The following is a 19,002-nucleotide window of genomic DNA, read 5'->3' as shown; positions in this document are numbered from 1 at the left end:
GGGTGGAGGGGATTTTGGGGAGTGGTTCAGTTAGGTCTAGTATGGAGGAAGAGAACTACACTCTAGCGAATGTAACATTCATGTGTGTGTCTGTGTGTGCGTGCATGCATGTAGGAGGGGAGGAGAGGGAACAACAGCCAGGCTAAAAACAGTTGTAAACTATCAATCATTTTGTTCCTGGTTCTCTCTCCCACATCCCCCAACTCCAATCCCTTTCTCCTTCCTTCCCTTCATCCTTCCATCCCTCTCCCTTTCCTTCCTTCCTACCTCCTCTCTCACCCCCTTCCCTCCCTCCTTTCCCAGTTCTTTTTACCAGCAGGTTGTTTAATGTTCTCCAGATGTCCGCATGCCGTCGCCCTGGAAGCATTGCAACGTCCCAAATAACACCCTAGTCCCTATATAGTGCACTACGTTTGACCAGGGCCCATAGGAACTCAGCCCAAGTCTGATCATGGAATTTGGCAAAAAGGCTGTTGTGTCCCACCAGGGGTTCCATAGGGGAACTCACTGGAAGGATGTGATCGCCCCCTAGTGGTGGAAAGAGAGAATAACAGTTCAGGGAGTGATGAAAAAAATGGCAATTAACATTTTCCCCATGTACTTTTACAGTTGTATGTCGAACACAACAAATATGTCAACGTTGCAATTACAACCAAATGTGATTTCCTGAGATCAGTCTGTCCCCCAAGAAGAGATTATAGCCTAAGCAGAATTATATAATAACCAACGCCATAGAATTAAAATGTTTGTAACAGGTTGTGCATTGAAACAAACAGATCATCAGAGAGAAAAACAGTCAAACAACTAACTGATCTAATGTTTCCATTGTTCCAGACACACCCCTATCCATGTCTTTCCTCCAGAGTCCACTAGGTGGCAGAAGACAACAGTCAGAGAGGGAGCCTAAGGCCTGGGTGGAAGTTTTTATTTATTTTTAACTTGGCAAATAAGTTCAGAACAAATTCTTATTTACAATGACGGCCTTCCCCGGCCAAACCCTAAGCCGGACGACACTGGGCACCGCCCTACGGGACTCAAAATCACAGCCGGTTGTGATACAGCCTGGAATCGAACCAGGTCTGTAGTGCCTCTAGCACTGAGATGGAGTGCCTTAGACCGTGGTGCCACTCGGGAGCATGTAGAAGCTGGAGGTTGATTTGGAATTCAACTTGATGATGATAATGATGGAATGTGAATTCAGTGACTTGGAGAACAGCTGCAGAAATACAGACACAAAAATTTGTAAGTCGCTCTGGATAAGAGCGTCTGCTAAATGACTTAAATGTAATGTAAAAAAAGATGGTGAGAATTTAGAATTGCATGTATCTGCATCACAGGTGGCTGGTGGCACCTTAATTGGGGAGGACAGGCTCAAAGGAATGGCTGGAACAGAAACCTCACCTCACCAGCCTCCTGTGATCTGCATGCCCAAACACACATACAATAAACCAAAATGGCCTAACTACACATACAGTAACCACTAAATGGTTTATAAACAGTCAGACAGAACAAGGATCAATTAAGGCACTCCGTTTTGTATTGATCGCCAACGTCAATAACCATAATCAATACTAAATGTGTTTTAACTCAGGCCATCAGGATAATGGAAGTGTTCCAAAGGGCACCCTGTTCCCTATTTGACCAGGCCCTGAAAGTAGTGTACTACGTAGGGAATAGGGAGCAATGGAGGTTGTTGTCCTGATTGTCCTGATTGAAGAAGCAATAAAACTGGCCTTCTATTGACTAGTTGAGTGTCTGGAGCATCAACATTTATAGGTGTGAATACAGGCTTGAAAAGGACTCAATCAGGGACATGTTAAAAATGTCAGTGAAGACACCTGCCAGTTCGTCAGCACATGCCCGGAGCACACGTCCTGGTAATCAGTGATTTAGCTCATCTGGTAGGCTCGTGTCACAGGGCAGCTCGCGGCTGTGCTTCCCTTTGTAGTCTGTAATAGTTTATAAGCCCTGCCACATCCGACAAGCGTCAGAGCCGGTGTAGTATGATTCCATCTTAGTCCTGTATTGACGCTTTGCCTGTTTGATGATTGACGGCATAGCAGGTTTCTTACAAGCTTCCGGGTTAGAGTTCCGCACCTTGAAAGCGGCCATTCTTCTCAGTGCGAATGTTGCCTGTAATCCATGGCTTCTGGTTGGGTTATGTACGTACAGTCACTGTGGTGACGATGTCCTCGATGCACTTATTGATAAAGCCAATGACTGATGTGGTGTTCTCCTCAATGCCATCGGAAGAATCCCAGAACATATTCCAGTCTGTGATAGCAAAACAGTCCTGTAGTTTAGCATCTGCTTCATCTGACCACTTTTTTATAGACCAAGTCACTGGTGCTTCCTGCTTTAATTTTTGCTTGTAAGCAGGAATCAGGAGGATAGAGTTGTGGTGGGATTTACCAAATAGAGGGCGAGGGAGAGCGTCTCTGTTCTGTGGAGGTGATCTAGAATGTTTTCCCTCTGGTTGCACTTTTAACATGTTGATGTGGTAGAACTGATTTAAGTTTCCCTGCATTAAAGTCTCCGGCCACTAGGAGCGCCGCCTCTGGATGAGTGGTTTCCTGTTAGCTTATTTCCTTATACAGCTGACTGAGAGCGGTCTTCAGACGAGCAATATCCAGAGACTTCCTCAGATTTCGTACACCAGCCGTTTACAAATATGCACAGACCCCCCCCCCCTTTCCCACTCACCTTCTGTGGGTCCTGACCAGGCAACTCCCCTGTACCGGAGTTTCTTCCTCTTGCAAATAACTGGGATGTCGGCCCTGTCGGGTGTTTGGAGAATGTCCTGTGCGTCCTGCTTGTTGAAGAAAACAATCTTGGTCTAATCCGAGGTGAGTGATCTCTGTCCTGATATCCAGAAGCAATTGTTTTGCCATAAGATACGATTGCAGAAACATTATGTACAAAATAAGTTACAAATAACGTGAAAAACAAACACATAACGGCACAATTGGTTGGACGCCAGTAAAACTGCTGCCATTTCTTCCAGTGCATCAACCTGGTTGTCTATCAGGACCTCCATGTACAGATACAAACTGGTTGTCCATCAGGACCTCCATGTACAGATACAAACTGGTTGTCCATCAGGACCTCCATGTACAGATACAAACTGGTTGTCTATAAGGACCTCCATGTACAGATACAAACTGGTTGTCTATAAGGACCTCCATGTACAGATACAAACTGGTTGTCTATAAGGACCTCCATGTACAGATACAAACTGGTTGTCTATAAGGACCTCCATGTACAGATACAAACTGGTTGTCTATAAGGACCTCCATGTACAGATACAAACTGGTTGTCTATAAGGACCTCCATGTACAGATACAAACTGGTTGTCTATAAGGACCTCCATGTACAGATACAAACTGGTTGTTAAGGACCTCCATGTACAGATACAAACTGGTTGTCTATAAGGACCTCCATGTACAGATACAAACTGGTTGTCTATAAGGACCTCCATGTACAGATACAAACTGGTTGTCTATAAGGACCTCCATGTACAGATACAAACTGGTTGTCTAATCCTATGTGAGGACCTATAAGGACCTCCATGTACAGATACAAACTGGTTGTCTATAAGGACCTCCATGTACAGATACAAACTGGTTGTCTATAAGGACCTCCATGTACAGATACAAACTGGTTGTCTATAAGGACCTCCATGTACAGATACAAACTGGTTGTCTATCAGGACCTCCATGTACAGATACAAACTTGTTGTCTTTCAGGACCTCCATGTACAGATACAAACTGGTTGTCCATAAGGACCTCCATGTACAGATACAAACTGGTTGTCCATAAGGACCTCCATGTACAGATTCAGTACAGCCATGTTGACAGTAGGACCCTCCTCCATCCTCCCCAAGGCCCCAGCTGAGTTCACCCAGCCCTCAGAGCAGCAGACTAACAAACAGCAGTCACATCAGATCTGAGTTCACCCAGCCCTCAGAGCAGCAGCCTAACAAACAGCAGTCACATCAGATCTGTGTTCATCCAGCCCTCAGAGCAGCAGACTAACAAACAGCCGTCACATCAGATCTGAGTTCACCCAGCCCTCAGAGCAGCAGACTAACAAACAGCAGTCACATCAGATCTGAGTTCACCCAGCCCTCAGAGCAGCAGACTAACAAACAGCAGTCACATCAGATCTGTGTTCATCCAGCCCTCAGAGCAGCAGACTAACAAACAGCCGTCACATCAGATCTGAGTTCATCCATCCAGCCACCGCTGGCAGGAGGTAGGACAAAGAGATTCCCAGTCCTGGTCTCCATGACTGCCTGCTCCTTCAACCCCTCCCCCATTACTGATCCTCCAGAATCATCGTTATTAGACAACTACATTTACATGTACCAGGAATTTGATCTGTTGAAATGATGCGGATCACAGACAGACCGAACACATAGACAAAAGTACTGTCCTCCTTCTGGTCCTCCCTCTGGTCCTCCCCCGGGGCCTGTCCTCCTCCCCCGGGGCCGGTCCTCCTCCCCCCGGGCCGGTCCTCCTCCCCCCGGGCCGGTCCTCCTCCCCCCGGGCCGGTCCTCCTCCCTCTGATCCATGGTCCAGCCCAAGTCATCACTAACACTTTTAGTATATCAGCTGAGATAATGTAACTGTCTGAGTGGCTGACAAGGGGATGCTACTCTTCAAGAACCAATACAATCAAATGAAGACTTCAGGGTCGAAACATTGACAACAAAGCACCTGGGAGAACAGGCTGCGTTTATATCAGACAGACCTATTCTGATCATTCACCCAATTATTGGCAAAAGATCTGATTTGATTGGTCAAAAGACAAATTAGTGGGAGAAAAAAATATCTGAATTGAACTGCCTGTGTAAGAACAGCCTTAGAGACTTTGTTTACCTTTTGTAGAACATATTCTTTGATCCCGTAAACATCTGCTTCAAAACACGACAGGTGAATACAGTCAGTCAGAAAACAAACACAGCAACATGACTCTGAAACATACCAGACGGGTGGAGTACGGATGGACAGCTTGTATTTTATTACAAAATAGAGCCGTTATTTGGGAGAGTCAGGAGAGCGTGTAAACATACATTATTCATACAAAGACAAAGAATAGCAAGAGATAATATACAGCTTCAACACAAATATACGAATATACGTAGGAAATAGCAACAGAATCCTCCATTTTGCTTTCCTTGCAGCCTGATGATTTTAAACGTGGGTAATTGTGAATACGTGACTGTTAGTGTTAAAGTGGAGAGAGAACGGTGAATACAGCCTCGTCAAACAGACCACTATGACTATACTGTAACAAATCAATTATATGTGTTTACCATTTTCTTTTCTACGAGATAAACTGTTGAAACAATTGCAGTATTTATTTCTGTCTCGACTGAAATCAGAGAGGGAGCCTTTAATAACCGATAGAAAAAGTACAATGATTTAAATCAACAAAGAAGCAGAGCCAGAATATTTGACCTTTACCTGGATATCTACATTGATTAACCAATCAAGGAGGAAGGACCAGAAGTCTGGCAGGCTCTCATAACTCTGAGCTCCATAACCAAAGTTATTTGTGATGACATTACTGATGCTCATTGGTCAGTCTTAGGACATTACTGATGCTCATTGGTCAGTCTTAGGATTCATCCAAAATGGCACCTTATTCCCTTTACAGTACACTACTTCTGGTCCCTAGTGCACTATATAGGGAATAGGGTGCCATTTGGGATGAATGGACCCGGGTTATTCCCTATGGATTATGGTAAAAAGTAGGTCACTATATAGGACATATGGTGCGATTTGGGACGTAGACTGAGTTATGACTGAGAATTAATATAGACGTCACTATTAAGATACCTGGAATAAGGTCTGTTCACTGGCATATTCACTCACTGCTACCCACACTAGAAAATGACCAATCTCACACGGGGTAAAAAATGACCAGTCAGGCACCTTAATGCATCCCTGTACAGATAAGACACCTGTAAGACAATAATGCTTTTCTTTCTGAAGCCAGACACACATATTTATACACAGGGGCGAATCTTTGCTTTTACAAGTTGGGGGGGACATATCAAAAACAAAATGTATCCAGTCAGATAAACACTCCAAACAGCCTACCCAACCTCAGAGGCATCCACATGGTCCTAAAGCACACCGTTGCCTCGTTTAGTATCACGATCCAATGATAAAACTGGGGGGGGGACAAAAATACAATTTCCGAATGTGGGGGGGGACATGTCCCCCCCAGTTCCCAGTGAAAGTTGCGCCCCTGTTTATACACGGCTTTCATTAACACTTTGTGTAATTAGTCATTTTAACAGATATTCTCTGTCTGTATGTCCAGACACAAAGCATCATCAACATGTTAGAGACCACAACACAGTTAACGTCTGGTTTAACACAGCAGAGCTTGCTGATGCGTCGGTGTGGTTCAACAACAACAACATTTAAAATGGAGAGATTCTCCTCAACGTCTCCAATAACAACACAAATGTTAATTTTCTATTGCAAAACATTTTGCTACGGTGTGCCCTAATGAACACTAAAAAGGTCCAGTTCAATAGTGAGACAGCTGAACTGTCCTAGTGAGGGCCCTAGAGGGGAGTGAGAACAGCATCCCAAATGGCACCCTATCTTGGGCCCAATGTAGGGAACAGGGTGCCATTTGAATGCAACGGACATGTTGATGCAGTCAGGCCAGGTGCACTACACTACTGGTGCACTCGACTACTGCAGCTATGAACAGTTTCTACCTCTCTTTTTAAGTGGGGAAGGAAGGAAGTGGTGAGCTGTTATTATCAGACCCTCTGCGGCCTGTTCGCTCTGACATGATTGCAGAACCTGACTGACACACACTTGCAGAAGGATTTTCATTGCAGAGAAATATGGACAAATCATAGGCAAATAGAAGCAGAGAATTTGCATCCGAATTTCACAAAACGGATCTAACCTGATCTGCAGGTGGAGAAAGAGGAACACACACACACACCTCTCCCCTCTTCAGTTTGGTGTACACACACACTTCTCTCTGCTCTAAACGTCCTGCTGTAACCAGTGTTTGATAATCGCCACAAGGTCCTATGCTTCCATCTGTCTGCTTTACGACCCTCGTAACACTAGTTAACCAACAGCATCAGGCTGGGAGAGTTAAGGCTAAACTCTCAATGCTAGGTAAACAGGGAAATCTCCTCCCGCCCAGTCCACTTTATTACAGGAAATGACAAGAGATAGAGGCACAAACACCAACAAATAGGTTACTTTGTCACAGCAATGAACATGTGTACCATGTCACAGTAATGAACGTGTGTACCATGTCACAGCAATGAACATGTGTACCATGTCACAGTAATGAACGTGTGTAACATGACACTGATAATGTGAGGAAAATGCCAGTTAGAATGTGAAACAGAACTGGTGTTGATGTAACAATGAACTAACTAGATGATATATCGTTCTGACAGGTAGCAGGCTCTAGTCAAGATGCTACAGCTAGCAGGCTCTAGTCACGATGCTACAGCTAGCAGGCTCCAGTCACGATGCTATAGCTAGCAGGCTCCAGTCACGATGCTATAGCTAGCAGGCCCCAGTCACGATGCTATAGCTAGCAGGCCCCAGTCACGATGCTATAGCTAGCAGGCCCCAGTCACGATGCTATAGCTAGCAGGCCCCAGTCACGATGCTATAGGGAGCAGGCTCCAGTCACAATGTTATAGGTAGCAGGCTCCAGTCACGATGTTATAGGGAGCAGGCTCCAGTCACGATGTTATAGGGAGCAGGCTCTAGTCAAGATGCTATACACTACTGTTCAAAAGTTTAATGGAATATCTACATAGGCCCATTATCAGCAACTATCACTCCTGTGTTCCAATGGCACGTTTTGTTAACTAATTCAGGTTTATAATTTTAAAAAGTCTAATTGATCATTAGAAAAGCCTTTTGCAATTATGTTAGCACAGCTGAAAACTGTTGTCCTGATTAAAAGCAATAAAACTGGCCTTCTAGGCTAGTTGAGCATCTACACTTGCGGGTTCGATTACAGGCTCAAAATGGCCAGAAACAAAGGACTTTCTTCTGAAACTTGTCAGTCTATTCTTGTTCTGAGAAATGAAGCATGGCTCTTCATGAAGGCCATGCGAGAAATTGCCAAGAAACTGAAGATCTCGTACAATGCTGTGTACTACTCCCTTCACAGAACAGTGCAAACTGGCGCTAACCAGAATAGAAAGAGGAGTGGGAGGCCCCGGTGCACAACTGAGCAAGGGGACAAGTACATTAGAGTGTCTAGTTTCAGAAACAGATGCCTCACACGTCCTCAACGGGCAGCTTCATTAAATAATACCCGCAAAACACAGTCTCAACATCAACAGTGAAGAGGCGACTCCAGGATGCTGGCCTTCTAGGCAGAGTTGCAAAGAAAAAGCCATATCTCAGACTAGCCAATAAAATAAAAGATTAAGATTGGGAAAATAACAGACACTGGACAGAGGAAGATTTGAAAAAAGTGTTATGGACAGACTAATCTAAGTTTGAGGTGTTCGGATCACAAAGAACATTCATGAAACGCAGAAAAAATGAAAAGATGCTGGAGGATTGCTTGACGCCATCTGTCAAGCATTGTGGAGGCAATGTGATGTTTTGGTGGTGGTAAAATGGGAGATTTGTAAAGGGTAAAAGGGATCTTGAAGAAGGAAGGCGATCACTCCATTTTGCAACACCATGCCATACCCTGTGGACAGCACTTAACTGGAGCCAATTTCCTCCTACAACAGGACAATGACCCATAGCACAGCTCCAAACTATGCAAGAACTATTTAGGGAAGAAGCAGTCAGCTGGTATTCTATCTATAATGGAATGGCCAGCACAGTCACCAGATCGCAACCCTATTGAGCTGTTCTGGGAGCAGCTTGACCATATGGTACCGTAAGAAGTGCCCATCAAGCCAATCCAATTTGTGGGAGGTGCTTCAGGAAACATGGGGTTACCTCAACAAATTGACAACTAGAATGCCAAAGGTCTGCAAGGCTGAAATTGCTGCAAATGGAGGATTCCTTGAAAAAAAGCAAAAGGACACTATTTTTTCAATTAAAATCATTATTTATAACCTTGACTATATTTCCTATTAATTTTGCAACTCATTTCAGGTATGTTTTCATAGAAAACAAGGACATTTCTAAGTGACCACAAACTTTTGAACAGTAGTGTAGCTAGCAGGCTCTAGTCACAATATTGTAGCTAGCAGGCTCTAGTCACAATAGTGTAGCTAGCAGGCTCCAGTCACAATAGTGTAGCTAGCAGGCTCCAGTCACAATAGTGTAGCTAGCAGGCTCCAGTCACAATAGTGTAGGTAGCAGGCTCCAGTCACAATAGTGTAGCTAGCAGGCTCCAGTCACAATAGTGTAGCTAGCAGGCTCCAGTCACAATAGTGTAGCTAGCAGGCTCCAGTCACAATAGTGTAGCTAGCAGGCTCCAGTCACAATAGTGTAGCTAGCAGGCTCCAGTCACAATAGTGTAGCTAGCAGGCTCCAGTCACAATATTGTAGCTAGCAGGCTCCAGTCACAATAGTGTAGCTAGCAGGCTCCAGTCACAATATTGTAGCTAGCAGGCTCCAGTCACAATAGTGTAGCTAGCAGGCTCCAGTCACAATAGTGTAGCTAGCAGGCTCCAGTCACAATAGTGTAGCTAGCAGGCTCTAGTCACAATATTGTAACTAGCAGGCTCTAGTCACAATATTGTAACTAGCAGGCTCTAGTCACAATATTGTAACTAGCAGGCTCTAGTCACAATGCTGTAGCTAGCAGGCTCTAGTCACAATGCTGTAGCTAGCGGGCTCTAGGCACAATGTTGTAGGTAGCAGGTTCTAGTCACAATGTTGCAGGTAGCAGGCTCTAGTAAAGATTCTCTACCAGGCTCTAGCATGGAAAAAGCCTCATCACAGCTGGTGGAGTGATACACACAACACAAGCCTTTTATTGTGACAGACAGGCAGCCAGGTCCCCATCACCGCGGTAACAGTAGCTCTCTGTTCCGGCCAGACCACTTGATTACACCAACACAGTTCCACTTAACAGGCAGAGAGGAGCACAGAACAAGAGAGGAGCTACATCATATGAAATGGCACAGATTATAAATGAAGAAAAGCCCTTATTATTATTATTATGACGATGATGACACAAGTAAAGGGAATGAATAGCACTGGACAGAGGCTTAATAAAGCCATGTTATTTATCAAAATGTTATTTTCTTAAGGGTCTCTCCTAAATTCACGAGTTCACACACTTGGACTGCTCTTCCATGTGAGTTCTCTCAGTGTACAGACAGACAGACAGTAGCTGTAATGTGGTGTGTCTGAGGGAGAAGTTAGCAAGCTGTTCTGTATGTAACAGATGGAGTTCCTATTCATACAGAAGGAGCCAGTGTCCTACAGACGGTCTTCCCCTTTCTCCCTGAAGCAGGATCCCAGTCCACAGATCCCAGTCCACAGATCCCAGTTCACATGACTAAGTCCAGATGTTTGCATTCTCACAGGAAGGACAGAGGGGAGCAGTTTCTTCTTCAATTTAATTCAACACGTCATCCACACTACCAGAGGAGGTGCTGTACTACAACCCTTCTACCCAGACTAGACAGAGGAGGTGCTGTACTACAACCCTTCTACTCAGACTAGACAGAGGAGGTGCTGTACTACAACCCTTCTACCCAGACTAGACAGAGGAGGTGCTGTACTACAACCCTTCTACCCAGACTAGACAGGGGAGGTGCTGTACTACAACCCTTCTACCCAGACTAGACAGAGGAGGTGCTGTACTACAACCCTTCTACCCAGACTAGACAGAGGAGGTGCTGTACTACAACCCTTCTACCCAGACTAGACAGAGGAGGTGCTGTACTACAACCCTTCTACCCAGACTAGACAGAGGAGGTGCTGTACTACAACCCTTCTACCCAGACTAGACAGAGGAGGTGCTGTACTACAACCCTTCTACCCAGACTAGAGAGAGGAGGTGCTGTACTACAACCCTTCTACCCAGACTAGACAGGGGAGGTGCTGTACTACAACCCTTCTACCCAGACTAGACAGAGGAGGTGCTGTACTACAACCCTTCTCCCCAGACTAGACAGAGGAGGTGCTGTACTACAACCCTTCTCCCCAGACTAGACAGAGGAGTTGCTGTACTACAACCCTTCTACCCAGACTTCACACTTCTATCCAGACTAGAGTACAGTTTCATCCACAATATTAGTTTGTTGTTGTATCAACACGTCATCCACACTACCAGTGGTACTGCTACTGCGATCCATATCCACCCAGTATAGACTGTACATCTCTGTCATAATATGGGCCTTTATAGAGTAGTTTCATCCACAGTAGTAATTCATTCATTCCTGTATCAACTCAACACGTCGTCCACAGCCTCATGTAAAGCCATCCAGTCTATACGTCTCTGCTGTGATGTGGGGCTTTATGGAGTTGACTTTATACAGTACTGAATCTATCCATCTGTATTAATCCATATCCACTCAGTATAGAATCTATCCATCTGTATTAATCCATATCCACTCAGTACTGAATCTATCAATCTGTACTCATCCATATCCACTCAGTATAGAATCTATCCATCTGTATTAATCCATATCCACTCAGTATAGAATCTATCCATCTGTATTAATCCACACTCATCCGCTCCATATATGGTTTGAGCTTGTACGTCTCGTTTCATACACGGATTTCATCATCCTCGTCCTCCAAGAAGGAAGAAAACTTTCCCAGCTCCTCCTCCTCAGGTGGTGCGCTGAAAGTGGCGCTGTTCGTATCTCCCCCGTGGAGCTGTCCGGCTGGTTTCTCCTGCTCCAGGTGGGCGGAGCCAGAGGCAGAGCTGGACACAGAACAGGTATCTAATCGGTGCTGCAGGTGTTTAGGGCGGGGCTCTGGGGTGCACTCTGGGGTGTAGGGTGCACCCTCGTCCTCTCCCACCTCAGGTTCTACAGAGCTGGTTGGACTCACAGGGACCGCCTCCTCCTGCAGCTGCAGTAGCTCAGCTTCCGGTTCCTCTTCTTCTCCATCCTCCTCTCCTTCTCCCTCCTCCTCTCCTCCCACCTCCCTCCCCAGGAGTAGTGTAGGAGAGGCCCGTCCCTCACTGCTCTTCCCCTCCTCGTATCCCAGATCATCATCCTCCTTCTCCATCACCCCCAGGATGTCCCCCAACATGGAGGGCCCCAGGTCGATGTGGAACGACATGACCGACACCGCGTGCTTCATCCCCCCTCCGTAGTACCCACGGCTGGGGCTTGGCAGGTCAGTCAGCTCCCCAAAGCTCCTCTCATCCAGCTCCAGAGATCGGGCCCCAGCAGCGGCCCCATTAGACGGCCTGGTACCTCCACCTCCATCCTGCTCATTCAGTTGTTTCAGTGGGCTGGACGAGAGGCTCTTAGGCACCCTGTGTCCTCCATCAACATGGTCACCGTTTTCATCATTGAGGAAGGGGAGAGACATGGCGTTCTTCACGAAGGTGGGCGAGCCACCGGGTGGCGCTAGCGAGCAGTCTCTCTGGTCCACTCTGGTGACGGACTGGGAGCGTTTGCTGCTGCGGAAGGTTCTGGATAAAAGCCCCGGGCGGGGGGAGTGGGGATGGGCCTGGGGTTCGGCCTGGTGGGGGGCCTCTCCAGAGTGGGTGGAGAGGAAAGAGGTGTCCCCGAAGGCGTCCCCGCTGCGACCCACGTGCATGGTGTGGCGGAAGTCCCCTAGGGGAGCGCTGATCATCTCCCGGGTCAGGTCCATCCGGGAGCGGCGCTGTTTGGTCTGGGACGAACCAGATACCAGCTGCTTTAGGATGGGCATGGTTGCTGGTGGAGGTCACACACCTCGGACACACAGAGTCTGTCACACAGACACACACAGTCAGTCAGTCAGTAGCCCAGAAGGACAGATCTCTCTCTTTGGGAAGTCTTCAAGGTAGATCCGTGTCACACTCATTGCAGTCCCCAGAAACAATAACACATGTCTTCAGTTCCAGGGTGGCTCAATCTGAAAAGAAAGGAGGGGAAAACAACATTAGATTTATATGATCATGACAAGACATTGTTTCATACCATGTCATCGTATCATTGCTTAAACAACGTGTTTTTGATCAAAACAAAACTCCGATCTGACACCCCTTTATAATGGACCAGTGGTCCAGTCCGGTCTCCTGATGTATCCCAAACACCCCTTTATAATGGACCAGTGGCCCAGTCCAGTATTCATCTGTAGTTTAACCTTCATTTTGCAATGAAATAACAAATGTAAACAGCAGTACATATCCCAGATCGTACCTTTAAAAGAACAGCGGTCATTACCCTATATTGTGCCTTTAACATTATTTATTGCAGTGAAATGACCAATCGAACAAGAGCCGTAACTATCTCAGATTTGATGTTTAAAAGAAAGTTTCACAGCCACCACAAAATGTAAACTCAGATTAAAGTCGGTTATTGGTTTAATCTAAGAGGCTAATACATCGGTCTAATTACAGGAAGCATAAGCATTCATGGTTCAACCCTGGAATGATAACAAATACCGCTCTGGCATCTAAATGTAACATGATACGTGGCCCTAATGGCACCCAGTTCCTTAGATAGAGCCCTGGTCTAAAGTAGTGCACTATGACACCCTATTCCCCAGATAGAGCCCTGGTCTAAAGTAGTGCACTATGGCACCATATTCCCCAGATAGAGCCCTGGTCTAAAGTAGTGCACTATGGCAACCTATTCCCCAGATAGAGCCCTGGTCTAAAGTAGTGCACTATGACACCCTATTCCCCAGATAGAGCCCTGGTCTAAAGTAGTGCACTATGGCAACCTATTCCCCAGATAGAGCCCTGGTCTAAAGTAGTGCACTATGGCACCCTATTCCCCAGATAGAGCCCTGGTCTAAAGTAGTGCACTATGACACCCTATTCCCCAGATAGAGCCCTGGTCTAAAGTAGTGCACTATGACACCCTATTCCCCAGATAGAGCCCTGGTCTAAAGTAGTGCACTATGACACCCTATTCCCCAGATAGAGCCCTGGTCTAAAGTAGTGCACTATGACACCCTATTCCCCAGATAGAGCCCTGGTCTAAAGTAGTGCACTATGACACCCTATTCCCCAGATAGAGCCCTGGTCTAAAGTAGTGCACTATGACACCCTATTCCCCAGATAGAGCCCTGGTCTAAAGTAGTGCACTATGGCAACCTATTCCCCAGATAGAGCCCTGGTCTAAAGTAGTGCACTATGGCACCCTATTCCCCAGATAGAGCCCTGGTCTAAAGTAGTGCACTTTGGCACCCTATTCCCCAGATAGTGCACTACTTTAGACCAGGGCTCTATGGCACCCTATTCCCTACATCGTGCACTGCTTTAGACCAGGGCTATATGGCACCATATTCCCTACATAGAGCCCTGGTCTAAAGTAGTGCACTATCTGGGGAATAGGGTGTCCATAGCGCACTACTTTAGACCAGGGCCCAGTGGCACCCTATTCCCTACATAGTGCACTACTTTAGACCAGGACCCATTGGGCTCTGCACAAAAGAAGTGTACTATAATAGGGTATATTTGGGGCACATCCATAGGTTTTTTAAAGTGCATTGAAAAGTATATTGAACTGTAGGGGATACTACAACCATGCATTGAAATTGAGGTTCAAAACCCCAGACCACAGTACTACATGAACACAGACAGGGCCAAACTGTTAAACCCCAGACCACAGTACTACATGAACACAGACAGGGCCAAACTGTTAAACCCCAGACCACAGTACTACATGAACACAGAAAGGGCCAAACTGTTAAACCCCAGACCACAGTACTACATGAACACAGAAAGGGTCAAACTGTTAAACCCCAGACCACAGTACTATATGAACACAGAAAGGGCCAAACTGTTAAACCCCAGACCACAGTACTACATGAACACAGAAAGGGCCAAACTGTTAAACCCCAGACCACAGTACTACATGAACACAGAAAGGGTCAAACTGTTAAACCCCAGACCACAGTACTACATGAACACAGAAAGGGCCAAACTGTTAAACCCCAGACCACAGTACTACATGAACACAGAAAGGGCCAAACTGTTAAACCCCAGACCACAGTACTACATGAACACAGAAAGGGCCAAACTGTTAAACCCTAGACCACAATATTACTGTATTACTGAGTGAACAATTTTACTGTATATCACATTATTTGTTTATTGTACCTTTATTTAACTAGGAAAGTCCATTAAGAACAAATTATTTCAATGAAGGCCTAGGAACAGTGGGTTAACTGCCTTGTTCAGGGGCAGAACAACAGCTCGGGGATTTGAACTTGCAACCTTCCGGCTACCGGCCCTACGCTCTAACCGCCTTCCGGCTACCGGCCCTACGCTCTAACCGCCTTCCGGCTACCGGCCCTACGCTCTAACCGCCTTCCGGCTACCGGCCCTACGCTCTAACCCCCTTCCGGCTACCGGCCCTACGCTCTAACCCCTTCCGGCTACCGGCCCTACGCTCCGCCTAACCGGCTACCGGCCCTCTAACCGCCTACCGGCCCTACGCTCTAACCCCCTTACGCCTACCGGCCCTACGCTCTAACCGGCTACCGGCCCTACGCTCTAACCGGCTACCGGCCCTACGCTCTAACCGCCTTCCGGCTACCGGCCCTACGCTCTAACCGCCTTCCGGCCCTACGCTCTAACCCCTTCCGGCTACCGGCCCTACGCTCTAACCCCCTTCCGGCTACCGGCCCTACGCTCTAACCCCCTTCCGGCTACCGGCCCTACGCTCTAACCCCCTTACGCCTACCGGCCCTACGCTCTAACCGGCTACCGGCCCTACGCTCTAACCGGCTACCGGCCCTACGCTCTAACCGGCTACCGGCCCTACGCTCTAACCGCCTTCCGGCTACCGGCCCTACGCTCTAACCGCCTTCCGGCCCTACGCTCTAACCGCCTTCCGGCTACCGGCCCTACGCTCTAACCGCCTTCCGGCTACCGGCCCTACGCTCTAACCGCCTTCCGGCCCTACGCTCTAACCGCCTTCCGGCCCTACGCTCTAACAGCCTTCCGGCTACCGGACCTACGCTCTAACCGCCTTACGGCTACCGGCCCTACGCTCTAACCGCCTTCCGGCTACCGGCCCTACGCTCTAACCGCCTTCCGGCCCTACGCTCTAACCGCCTTCCGGCTACCGGCCCTACGCTCTAACCGCCTTACGGCTACCGGCCCTACGCTCTAACCGCCTACCGGCCCTACGCTCTAACCCCCTTCCGGCTTCCGGCCCTACGCTCTAACCGCCTTCCGGCTACCGGCCCTACGCTCTAACCCCCTTCCGGCTACCGGCCCTACGCTCTAACCCCCTTCCGGCTACCGGCCCTACGCTCTAACCCCCTTACGGCTACCGGCCCTACGCTCTAACCCCCTTACGGCTACCAGCCCTACGCTCTAACCACCAGGCTACCCTGCCGCCGTATTACTGATTGAACTGTCTTTGTTTGTGTTCCTGTCTGTCTGACTGACATGGAGGGATCTCTCTGTCACCTGGTGGTGCAGCAGGAGACAGGACTGTACCACTGCTACATCGTAGAGGGGTGGTTGGGATGCATCAGGAGCCTGGACTAGGAAAGCCAAACTGTTAAACCCCAGAAAAGTCCTATATGAACCCAGAGAGAAAGAGACAAACTGTTAAACCCCAGACCAGGCCTATATGAACCCAGAGAGAAAGAGACAAACTGTTAAAACCCAGACCAGGCCTATATGAACCCAGAGAGAAAGAGACAAACTGTTAAACCCCAGACCAAGCCTATATGAACCCAGAGAGAAAGAGCCAAACTGTTAAACCCCAGACCAGGCCTATATGAACCCAGAGAGAAAAAAACAAACTGTTGCCAACGGTCTTCTAATAGTACTTAAATGGCGGAAGAAGATAAATGTTCTATTTTGACTTTGAAAATGTCATCGTTGTAGACACAACAGTAGCATAATGTAGTGTAAACAGTGAAACAGCCTCGGCCGGAGGGGGAAACAAAACATCCCAACTTTTACTTTAAAACATGAAACTGTCCTTGTCATCTTTTTTGACACTATAGTGATGTAACCAGTGAGAAACAGCCTTGACCGGAGGGAACAGACCAGACCAGGCTGATATAGAGGCCATGGTGCTTATAGTGAACAGACCAGACCAGGCTGATATAGAGGCCATGCTGCTTATAGTGAACAGACCAGACCAGGCTGATATAGAGGCCATGCTGCTTATAGTGAACAGACCAGACCAGGCTGATATAGAGGCCATGCTGCTTATAGTGAACAGACCAGACCAGGCTGATATAGAGGCCATGCTGTTTATAGTGAACAGACCAGACCAGGCTGATATAGAGGCCATGCTGTTTATAGTGAACAGACCAGACCAGGCTGATATAGAGGCCATGCTGCTTATAGTGAACAGACCAGATATAGAGGCCATGCTGCTTATAGTGAACAGACCAGACCAGAGAGATATAGAGCAGGCTGATATAGAGGCCATGCTGCTTATAGTGAACAGACCAGACCAGGCTGATATAGAGGCCATGCTGTTTATAGTGAACAGACCAGACCAGGCTGATATAGAGGCCATGCTGCTTATAGGGAACAGACCAGACCAGGCTGATATAGAGGCCATGCTGTTTATAGTGAACAGACCAGACCAGGCTGATATAGAGGCCATGCTGTTTATAGTGAACAGACCAGACCAGGCTGATATAGAGGCCATGCTGCTTATAGTGAACAGACCAGACCAGGCTGATATAGAGGCCATGCTGCTTATAGTGAACAGACCAGACCAGGCTGATATAGAGGCCATGCTGTTTATAGTGAACAGACCAGACCAGGCTGATATAGAGGCCATGCTGCTTATAGTGAACAGACCAGACCAGGTTGATATAGAGGCCATGCTGTTTATAGGGAACAGACCAGACCAGGCTGATATAGAGGCCATGCTGTTTATAGTGAACAGACCAGACCAGGCTGATATAGAGGCCATGCTGCTTATAGGGAACAGACCAGACCAGGCTGATATAGAGGCCATGCTGTTTATAGTGAACAGACCAGACCAGGCTGATATAGAGGCCATGCTGCTTATAGTGAACAGACCAGACCAGGCTGATATAGAGACCATGCTGTTTATAGTGAACAGACCAGACCAGGCTGATATAGAGGCCATGCTGTTTATAGTGAACAGACCAGACCAGGCTGATATAGAGGCCATGCTGTTTATAGTGAACAGACCAGACCAGGCTGATATAGAGGCCATGCTGTTTATAGTGAACAGACCAGACCAGGCTGATAGAGGCCATGCTGTTTATAGTGAACAGACCAGACCAGGCTGATATAGAGGCCATGCTGCTTATAGTGAACAGACCAGGCTGATATAGAGGCCATGCTGCTTATAGTGAACAGACCAGGCTGATATAGAGGCCATGCTGCTTATAGGGAACAGACCAGACCAGGCTGATATAGAGGCCATGCTGTTTATAGTGAACAAACAGAACTATGCCCTTCAGCTAGGGAAGGCAGGTGATGCAGTAGGAGAGTGTGTGTGTGTGTGTGTGTGTGTGTGTGTGTGTGTGTGTGTGTGTGTGTGTGTGTGTGTACACTCAGAGCATTCCTCCAGGAGAGAGAGATGAGTCCTGACAGGCAGCTGACCTGACAACGCACATTACTGCATCACTGTTATGACCTGCAGTGTTCAGACCAGACTCTTCTACTGCCCTGACCTCACCCCTATAGGTCACCCCAGGCCGCTGCTATAGGTCACCCCAGGCCGCTGCTATAGGTCACCCCAGGCCGCTGCTATAGGTCACCCCAGGCCGCTGCTATAGGTCACCCCAGGCCGCTGCTATAGGTCACCCCAGGCCGCTGCTATAGGTCACCCCAGGCCGCTGCTATAGGTCACCCCAGGCCGCTGCTGCTTATAGGTCACCCCAGGCCGCTGCTATAGGTCACCCCAGGCCGCTGCTATAGGTCACCCCAGGTCG

The 19,002-nt window shown here is 47.5% G+C and overlaps 1 protein-coding gene across 1 annotated transcript in view; it reads right to left on the bottom strand.

Annotated features, from left to right (window-relative positions):
- Positions 1 to 5,000: 5,000 nt before the first annotated feature.
- cdc42ep4a (CDC42 effector protein (Rho GTPase binding) 4a) overlaps positions 5,001 to 19,002 on the bottom strand; it is a 40,555-nt gene continuing 26,553 nt past the window's right edge. The window contains exon 2 of the mRNA XM_064963607.1: positions 5,001 to 13,014. Coding sequence (XP_064819679.1) covers positions 11,707 to 12,828 — 1,122 coding nt within the window. The 5' untranslated portion in view covers positions 12,829 to 13,014 and the 3' untranslated portion in view covers positions 5,001 to 11,706. The remainder of the gene's footprint in view (positions 13,015 to 19,002) is intronic.

The sequence above is a fragment of the Oncorhynchus masou genome, unplaced genomic scaffold (assembly GCF_036934945.1).
Source record: "Oncorhynchus masou masou isolate Uvic2021 unplaced genomic scaffold, UVic_Omas_1.1 unplaced_scaffold_781, whole genome shotgun sequence".
Lineage (NCBI taxonomy): Eukaryota > Metazoa > Chordata > Actinopteri > Salmoniformes > Salmonidae > Oncorhynchus > Oncorhynchus masou.
This window is presented reverse-complemented; position numbering and strand designations above follow the sequence as displayed.